Here is a 10,325-nt window from a genome sequence, read left to right as displayed (position 1 = left end):
TTGTTTAATGGATAGAAAGTTGGATGGAATGTGCCTTATATCCTAGTAGAATGGAGAGACACAGAGAGTTGGCCTAGTTAAGCAGAAAGCAGTTGATGCAGGTGCAATCAGTTTAACTGGCCCTTTGATGGGTCCTAGTTGAGCAGCTGGAAGTTGATACAGGTGCAAATCAAGTTAATTAGCCCATTATGATGTCATAGTCCCCATACAAAGTCTATGGGGAAAAATAAGCTTGTTTTTTATTAATATCTCAAAAAGTATAGTTTACAAAAGTGAAAAATACATTCCCCACGTGTCCTTTTCAAGACCTACGTTACAAAGTTTGAACGAAGTTTCTACGTTAAACGGTTAAAGCTGAATTAGATGCAGAAATTTGGTGGGAAGAATAATAATAATAAGAAGAAGACTTCGGATAACAGAACAGTGCATTTTCATGCACTGTTATAACAAATGACCTTGATAAAAGACTAAATGCACTACACATTATAAGGAAAAACAATCTCTCTCACTCTTACACACACGCACACACAAACATTAGCCAAATCAAAACTATTCAATCTATGATGTTTTCTTTGGTAAATGAGGTAGAGAAATATGTTACTTCCTGTATAGTCAGGGGTTAATGACTTGACAGAAGTTATGGCTCAACAGAATCTGAATGTGCAAAAGAGGTAAAGGGTATGACGTAGTTCCCTCTCAATGACTCAACGCTGACTAAATGAGAACATCCTGGAGAAAACATCAGAGTTCATGTCCATATTAGCACCTCAGCGTACCTCTTGTGGAAACAATAAATGTTTCTTTAAATATATGCTCAGCCCACAACAGGGACATCCCAAATACGCCATGATTCTATGAGACAAGCCAAGCATCACAAAATACAATTGACATAAAGTAAGAGTAACTTGACATCAAAGACAAAGACACAGATGAAAGAAAACAATGCCAAGGGCTGAGAGAACAATAGGTGCCCAATTCTTCACAATAATATCATGAGAAACTCAAGAAGAACTGTGATCAGAGAGCAATCAAAGTCATTGTTAATATGTTAATATGCTAAAATATGTTAATATTCTCTTATAGCACGGCTTTGGGAAATAAGTACTAAGTGCTTACATTCACATAAATAGGATTGCAACTTTGTTCAGTCAAAAGGTTGTGTAGCCCAGGATACCAGTATGTATAATCACAGTCCCAGTGGCCATGAACTTACTTTAAACTTTAATACCATCCTAATGTATTTTTGGTTGGGCTTTGTTCATACTTACACCTCTCTTAAACCACAGTGATGTTTCAAGAAGCACCACATAAGCAATACATTCCTTAGCTTCCCTGTTTTTTTTTTTTCACACACGCACACACAGTGAAGCCTACATCGCGAAGTCAGGTCAGTTACTTTCACAAGGCATCAATTATAGCGATTCCTGGATTAGAAATCAGCAATGATTTGCCGGAATGGTTTAGTTGATGTGGCTTTGGAACAGGTCCACACCCAAAGGCCTTTCAGCAGAGCACCATGGCCGTGACTTCAGCCTGTATCAGTCTGTAACAATCACAATGTAAACCCTATGTACATGACCATCACAGTCATTCCAGGCAAGAATTGCATAGGTACTTTACATATTACACAAACCTTGAAATCATTTCCTATTTGAACTCTTATCTGTGTTCAATGAAAACAGATGCCAAAATAATTTAGCAATCACAATATTGCTTGGACATGTATGCATTGCACTCTGATGGTGTCCTAAAGTTAGAACATAAAACAAGCCATTGTGCGTACTTAATGGGGCCAAGTGCAGCACAAAAACAAATATCAAGCAGAACAAAACACCCTGGTATTTATAAGACACCAGGACACTTTGTCCCACTCACTTGCTATGAAAATATTTAAATTCTTCATTTGTTCTACTCACATTGTTGATTTCCAAAAATGATAGCAAAAACAAAACAACACATAATACAGTTCTCATGCACTTTTTAGAGAACTGATATTTTATAATTAGATATTTTCAAAGAACGTTCTGGAATGTCATGGTAGCCTATCTTTACTCCTAACTAAGGTCTCAGGATTTTGGGGGGCATCTCAAAACTCATCCTCCTCAAACAGAAGAGGTTCTTCTTCTGCAATTTTCAGTTCCTGAACCGCTTCACTGGAGCCCTTCTTTCTGTACATGATGAACTGAGCAGTTACCTTGAAGGGGACAACAGGTGTTCAGGAAAAGATACAACAGTGTTTATATATAGTGCTGCCCCACAGTACCAATCACTTTCACAGACACACACACACATACACAGAGATAGACAGACTGTGTGTGTGTGAGAGAGAGAGAGAGACAGAGACAGAGAGAGACAGAGAGAGAGAGAGAGAGAGAGAGAAATAATAATAATGTCTCTGTGCTGTATGGTGAAACTAAAGACGAATTTCCACTTTGTGGATAATAAAGTGTTTTCGTATTCGTATTTTGTAATAAATAGAGAGAGAGAGGGAGAGATACATACAATTAAAATAAGTTCTTCGAATTAGATTGAATTAAAAGGATACAAAGAAGTCGAGGAAGAGAACTCCCAGGCTGCCGATAAGCCAGGCCAGGTGGTTGAGTATGAAGGTGACCCTGGAGCTCTTCAGGGCAGGGAGCATGACCATGAGGCTCAGGCCGTACGTGCCGTTCCCCAGCATTGCCAGGAAGAACAGCAGGTAGGACGTACCCTCCGTGGACTGCCTCTTAAACTGAACACAGGATGAAAAGACTAAGACGAGGCTGATTCTAAGCAGATGTATTGTGTGTGTGTGTGTCCGTCTGCCTCCCCTGACCGCAGGTCTTGCCACATTTCACCTTTGGCAAGACCACCGTGTTGTGACAGGAGAGCGAGAGGGAAAGAGAGAGATGGTGCTCACGCAGGGAGAGTTTCTGCCTGTGAGGAAGCTAAGTCAATCAGCTACCTCTCAGCATGGCCAATCTCAGTGGGGATAAAACAATGGAACAACTGTGAAGCAGAACACAGCAGGAGGTAGCCCGGCCAGAGTTGCCTTACACGGCACAAACCTCCATTGTCTTATGAGGTCTGGTTTCCATTAATACCTCATGTAACTGCACCAATTCTGCGCCTGTTTGTCCCTCTAGTTCCCTGTCCGTAATCTCCGTGCCAATAGGTCACTTGCCAAAAGGTTTTACACACATCCCAGAATACCACAAGGGCCCAGAGACACGCACGTTTATGTAGAGCTGCGGGAAACGAGAGGACAGGTAGCATATGGAGGACAGGTATCCACAGGCATAGCCCGACGTCATCAGACTGCTGGACTTGCCCTGCAACTGAGAGGTCAGAAAAACAGAAGTCAGTTGGAACACCTGGTGCACTCTTCTCCATAGATTGCATAGATGATTACAAAGGATTACAATTTCGTATTACGCAAACACAATGAATGTTGTCTCACTTGTATATTGGGGATAGAACTGCCCGCCTCAATGAGCTTGGGGAGCACCACACAAATGGCGGTACCAAGTCCAAACCAAATCAAGCAGATCCACTTTAGTAGGGGGTTCCCTGAGAAATACACAGAATAGCATGCAAAGTTACCTCACAATATGGATGATGTAGGGAATATATATATATATATATATATATATATATATATATATATATATATATATATATATATATATATATATATATATATATATATATATATATATATATATATATAGAGATATATATATATATATATATATAGAGAGAGAGAGAGAGAGAGAGAGAGAGAAAGAGAGAGCGAGAGAATTGATAACAGCTGTATAATTTAATTCATGAACCACAAACACCACATTTTCGATTAACCTACTTAAAAGATAATATCATGCCAACATGTGCCAAAATGGCCTTCATCTCCTGCCCTGATAAAGGCCATGTTGACCGAAACATGTTGCCATGATTTTATCTGTTCTATCATGAACTGGACTATTAATAAAGCTTGATAATATGAAGAAGAGTGCCTTGGATGAGTCTTTTTGCATCACGTCGGGAATATTTCACCAAAGAGCACCTTCTGGCTACATAGTGAGTTCACTCATTTGAAGAACACCGAAGCCCTCCTGCTCCGTGTCCTTAGATTAATCATGACTTCACAAACAACTGCTACATTTTTTCTTATGCACGGTTTGCAAATAACTAGACCAGAGATCTGAAGTCAACAGCTTCTCTTGTTGTACCTTGATACTAAACTTTGCCTGGAGAAGACTGCAGTGTATCTGTAGCTCTCCTCTCTTTATCACTCAGGGTCACACAAAATAAGACCAAACCAACAAACTCTTGGAGGATGAAGGCATCATGGCTGCTATGCCCACAGAATAGATATCTTAAAAAGCTTTCAAACAGCTTACAGGTGTCTTATGACAAAGGTGTTACTAAGCTGTAAAATAGTTATGTGCAAAAACAAGAAAAAGGCTTACTGCGTGCAGAGTTGTTTTTTATTTTGTAGTAGAGAAACTGTGAGATCAGGATGGAATCTGTGTAGATGTAAAACACAGCTGTGACAATCTGAAAAACATCAAACACCAAGGGTGAAGGGACATTTAATTAGAGGTCTACACAAAACAACGTCAATTGGTGGGAGGCATTTGAGGTATTCCTTTTGAAAGGCTTTAAGACAGCTCCCTCTGCAGGTTGATCAGAAACACCTATCAAAACAGCTGTTCTCCCTGGCCTGGTATAAATCAATGTTTAGTAGCCTACTTGATTCGAGGGGGTCAATGTTTGTCATCAGTATACAGTGTGATAACAATAAATGCTGAGACTTTACTGATAATTTGAGAACAAGTCTATCAGTATTTCTTTGCCGTTAATATGAGTTGCTGGCATAAATTGTGTTCAAATGATCCAATAAATAAAGTAAAAAAGACATGAAAGGCACCCATCTTAAAAAAAGACTAGGCCTACACAACACTTTGACGTGCCTACACTGGGACTGGCATGGTAACAACACTCATGCACACATGCTGTTACCTGAATGGAATGAGGAAGTATAATCGAGCTACACTTTTAAAAAAAAGTTTGTTGTAACCTACCTGAATGGGTAGTTGCCTAGTTAAATAGCATCCAGCCAAATTGCCCAAATCTCCAAGCAGTAGGAAGAGAATGAAGCCGACAGACATGGCCTCATCCACCTTCCCACTCTTATAGGCCTCATAGACTTGTCTGTAAAAAGCAGAAACAGTGTAGCCAACTCTAATGTGCAGAGCAAGCCTAAGCAGGACAAACCTGTCCTTCTAACTAAAAATAACAGAAACAGAGACCTATTACAGTGTATATTCACCAGATGTATTAAAGCACAAACCATGGTAGGCCACCTGTGATTGACATTTAAATCAGACAATTAGTCCCAGTAATTTAAACAAAGTTTCAAATCACGGTAAGACTGTAAGTAGGCTATGAGCTTTACTATTCTGAAAGTAATTAGACTTAAGAATAATCCTGGCTACTTGAAAATGGAAAATACAGTAGGTCTATGCTACCTACCTCAATACTAAAAAGTGAAGTAGGCTGTAAACTTTTCAGCAAGAAGTCCAAACTTACGGTAATGTTGACAACAAGAAACACAGCATTGAGATAAGGCCAATAACCACACTCCAATACTCCCATATGTTTTCAACGCATTCTTCGAATAAGAAGAGAATCCATGGGGTCCCGTTAACACATATCGGTCGACCAAGCACCACGGAGACGTTCCCGGCCACGTCAACAGAGGTCTTTTCTGGGTATCGAACATGAGCCATGAAAGAGACACCGTCCTTCAAGTTCAACGAAGCCGAGTACAGTTCTTCAACAGAAGATCAATAAAACTTTCATGGATATTTGTATCCCGAATTCGGATTAAGTTCCGTTTCAGTCCCCTGATGATGATTGCCTACCCGCCACACCTTCATCTAAACAAACAGGCGGGTGTTTGACGGATGTCATAGTGTGCTGCATGGGGAAAGAAGAGGAAAACATGTGAAAATAAGATAATAAGAAAGGGATGATGACTTCTGGGTGGATGAAGTCTCTGGATGGGTGGGACGAGTCTTCATAGTTAACTTTGTAACTGGCGGTGTCTTGTGACATCATTTTGTGTTAGGTTTTAGCCTACATCTTTGTAAGCTGTTCTTTAATGCAATAGAATAGAGCATTGATAGCCTATGAAGTAGAAGAAACCTTGCTATCGTTTAAGGCTTACCGATAGGCTACATAACTTTCCAAAAGGTTTGACGACCTCCCTCCCTCCCTCCCTCTCTCTCTTTATTTGGTTGTGAGTGTCTTTAAAATAAAGATGGTAATAAAGAATACAAAGACCTCAAATGAAATCCATCCGCTTACCACATTATGGATAGCTGACGTGGCTTCTGTGTGGCTTTGGACGGTCGATACATTTTGGGGTGTGAAGTTTGTTGCCAGCGTGTTGCCAACTATTGTTTCTTATGTTTGTACTTCTGCGCACTTGAAAAAGTTGCAACAAGAACAACCCGTAGGCTACCGCGTATCCGGAAGAAAGATCATCATCATGTTAAGAGTCCTCGAGGCTGTTCAGCCCAAGATGCTCAAGTGGTTTTCATGGAAATTATGTTGATTAGGCTGCCTGTATACCTGATAGAAAATCCTCGATTTCAAAGTAAGGGCATTTGAATTTGAGGATATTAAATTGCCATTGCCATGACACTGATTTGTTATTTAAGCCTACCTCAGAATTTGAATGGGAAATTACATAGGCCTACAAAATATGACTTTTAGGCCTACATAATGCATTACTTAGCTTACTTGCCTATAAACCTGTTAAACTGTTCTGTGCTGATTTGTTAAAACATTTTTTTTTCAAAACCCATCCTTAGTAGGATTTAGAATAATAGATATAGCCTAGATTCAAGAATCAAAAGGAAAAATCAGTATTATTGAGAAGAATGCCTGAATTACACCATATTACTGTAATTAGGCTACTTGAAGTCCTGCCACATTTTTGTTCCAACCATTCACTTAGCACAACTCTTACATACGTTTTACTTAATTCTGCACATACACTTATTCTTACTACTCTTATAAATGTTACTCTTTCTGCACTACAATGGTACTGTTACCACACTGCACTTAGCTGTGCATAATGTACATATCTGTCTATATGGAATATCCATATTTATTCTGTTTTTCTTATGATATATTCTGTTAATACACTGCATATATTTATATTATTCTTACTACTATTATAATGGTACTGCTACTACATTGCACATATCTGTACATGTTGTTCATACATTGTTCATATTACATAGCCAGGGATGCAGTGGTAAAATAAGAGGTGGGTAAACTATGAATTCTGTGATCACAGTGAGATGGACTGTACCATGCGGTATCGAATTTTTTAAAAAGACATTCAGAACATGTTTGATGATGGTGGAGGTTATTGTCCAATGTTTATAACAATGCCAGTGGTATTAAATGGTTCCTAGAGTGTTGAGAGCACATATTGTGAATGTGGATAACAGTGTGATATTTCAATGTTAAAAGTTGCAATTGGTGAATAAACTCTTTTGAGAGGTGGATCATCTATATTACTGTAAGAGGTGGATAAACTCTATTTCTGACATTTCAGAGGTGGATAAACTGCATACTTGTGTTTAGCCTCCACTACATCCTTGTACATAGCCATATTTATTCTGCTCTTATGAGGTAACTGCTAATACACTGCACATATTTATATTTAATTTATATTACTCTAAACCACCTTCTGTAAACCAACTGTCTGCTACTGTCTACACTGCACTATATTTATTGTCCTGTCTATGCACCACCTGTCTATAATTGTACATCACATTGCACTTTTCTGCTTTTTTGCACTTCTGGTTAGACACAAACTGCATTTTTGTTGTCTTTGTACTCTGCACAATGACAATAAAGTTGAATCTAATCTAATCAGCCAATCAGTGAAATCAGTGTTAAGCGCACAGGTAAAACTAATACTTTCTAAACTTTTACTTTCTGACTTTTACATCTCTGCAAAAACATGCTCAGATGCTATTTTACAAGCCCATTTGCAACCCTATATTTAGACTGGGTAATAAAAAGGCCCATTTTAGCAGATATCTACTATCCCCTCATGCTTATCTGGCACCCACATGAATAAGTGAGCTTTATCGTGGCTATAGTATTGCACTATGTTAAGCACCTTTTGTTGATTTTTATTATCATTGTTATTATTATTGGGTAGGCTACCCCGTATGGAAGTTCCTTAGCGTTGAACAGGTAAGGTGAAAATTGATGAAAAGGGTCATTCTATGAAACAGGTGCCATTTGCGTCCATAACATTTGATGAGATGCATAAGACACAAACTAGAGCCAAAGTATGTTTCTAAAGCCTAAAGCTATTAATTCAAGGGTTCTTGTTAACATGATGTACAAGAAAATACTATTCTTAAAGAATATCACACTATTATTTTGCGAAATGCGAAATGTGTCTTATTGCATGAAAATATGTTTAGAGTTTTGCAAAAAAGAGTCTGAGATCTGCAAATAGTTTTTTATGTGAAAACTGTTTAAGGTTTTGCATGGGGGATCGATTTACTGTTTAGTGGAAAAACTGTGATCTCATATGGTGTAATCTTCTCTAGAGCCTAGTGTGACTTGTTAATAATAAATAAACAAATAACATTGTGTTTAACAGTATACAGTATATTCATGTATACCATATACAGTATGGGTTTATAGGCTAAGTCAGTATGTTATACAGTTATATGGGCTGACAACAGTTTACCCTCCCATTACAATAACAATTGACACAATTGTTGTCATTTGACTTTTGCTAAGTTAAAATCTCCCATTTGTCTGTTGCTTATTGCAGCCCATCGGCTCGATGCTGTGAGAGGAGCCAAGGTGTGACATGCCAACCAGGCAGCTCACACCCTACAGAGGAGAGAGGCCCTTCCCCATTTCTCAACCAATCCATTTTGAGCCATTTGTACATCTGTGTCTCACAGTTAAATGAATCTATATTCCTCAATGGCACCCTAACTGTGAATAATAATACAAAATGCCCTGTCCATTATCACAAGAGAATTATCAACGTGCACTCTGGCTTTCCCCCATCAACACATTATTATATCTGATTTCACAGCTTTGTGATACATTGTTGCAGTTGAACCAAAAGTTTCAGAGAATCAATACAAAGTCATGTCCCTGAGTTTCAGAATCAGTTCAGACTGATGTTTACATCTTCTAGCCTATAATAACTGGCAGAAAATGTCAAATAAAGATATTAGCCACGTTCAGATGCATTTCTAAAATTGCAATATTTATAAGAATCTTGTATGTGTAAATGATAATATTGAGTTAAATTATGAGACCTGGTTAAACAATGCCAAAATAGGTAGCCTACATAAAAGTAACGAGGTGCAATCCCCTCTTAAACCACCAGAGCACGACATTAGGCCATTTACGTGGTTTCCTATCGCAATTTTACCATGTCCGTTACACCTGACTCAGGACAGGACAGCCAGTAGGCTACATATTAATAATATCACTCATCACAACTGTGTGTGCTGTTGTGGGTCAAAGTTATCCGTGCTGGTGGGTAAAAATCCAAAACAATACACTAAATCTTTGAAGCTTTAGGTGCAAAAGTAAAGTTTTCCCCGTCTATCGGTGACATAATGGCAACATACCTGCAAGTGACAAATAATGATACATTCCATATCTACCATATTGCGTGCGGATGGGCTGCACCTGTTGCTTAGCGCCATATAAAGATGTGCCACTGGGTGGCGTGCTACACACGTTAGGACAGGCTACTATAACAAGAAACACATCCTGTGGGACAAGTTGGAACTGCGAGCGAATCCCTTGGTTTTCAGTATTTCAGAATGAAATGGAGGGATTTTTGAACGAATATCAGAAACAAGATTACTAGGATACAGTACAAAGGGTGAGTGTCTCTCAAATATTTAACGGGGAGTGTAGAATCGTTCTTGAAATGATGCGCTGTGCTGGCCGTTCCCGTGCCATGGAATTGTGTCAATAACCAACCATCATCAGTGCCATAGCAAAGTTATTCTCCGCGACAGGGTGTAATGATCTTTCTGGCTGCGTGCTCCCTCACCACGTATTCTGAGTGCGACGTTTAGATGTGTTGTTGGTTGTTGTATTAGAGTCGTGGTTCATTTCCTTGCGTAAGCAATAACACAATTAGACATCGCTCCCTATTTGCGCTTCCTCTGCTCATGGATGAACTTGAATGCACGCGCAAATTATCCCTACATATTTGGACTGAATAGGCTTCACTCATGTTGATGACTTGATGATCATTGAAA

At 38.9% G+C, this 10,325-nt stretch overlaps 2 protein-coding genes across 4 annotated transcripts in view; one reads left to right on the top strand and one right to left on the bottom strand.

Moving 5' to 3' along the window:
- Nucleotides 1-358: 358 nt before the first annotated feature.
- LOC121684293 (lysosomal amino acid transporter 1 homolog) lies at nt 359-6,506 on the bottom strand. Its single transcript, XM_042064280.1, has 8 exons — nt 6,352-6,506; nt 5,572-5,961; nt 5,064-5,193; nt 4,449-4,536; nt 3,440-3,549; nt 3,216-3,317; nt 2,546-2,731; nt 359-2,194 (listed from the first exon to the last, which is right to left on the bottom strand). Exons 2-8 carry the CDS (start codon nt 5,769-5,771, stop codon nt 2,087-2,089), a joined length of 924 nt encoding a protein of 307 aa, XP_041920214.1. The 5' UTR covers nt 5,772-5,961; nt 6,352-6,506; the 3' UTR covers nt 359-2,086.
- A 3,306-nt stretch (nt 6,507-9,812) lies between these two features.
- Nucleotides 9,813-10,325, top strand: part of veph1 (ventricular zone expressed PH domain-containing 1) — a 73,972-nt gene continuing 73,459 nt past the window's right edge. For all 3 annotated transcript variants that reach the window (XM_042063767.1, XM_042063768.1, XM_042063766.1), the window contains exon 1: nt 9,813-9,940. The gene's annotated coding sequence lies outside the window, so the exon portion shown is untranslated. The remainder of the gene's footprint in view (nt 9,941-10,325) is intronic.

This window comes from Alosa sapidissima, chromosome 15, assembly GCF_018492685.1.
Source record: "Alosa sapidissima isolate fAloSap1 chromosome 15, fAloSap1.pri, whole genome shotgun sequence".
Taxonomy (NCBI): domain Eukaryota; kingdom Metazoa; phylum Chordata; class Actinopteri; order Clupeiformes; family Clupeidae; genus Alosa; species Alosa sapidissima.
Note: the sequence above shows the minus strand (reverse complement) of the source record. Positions and strands in the feature narration are given on the sequence as shown.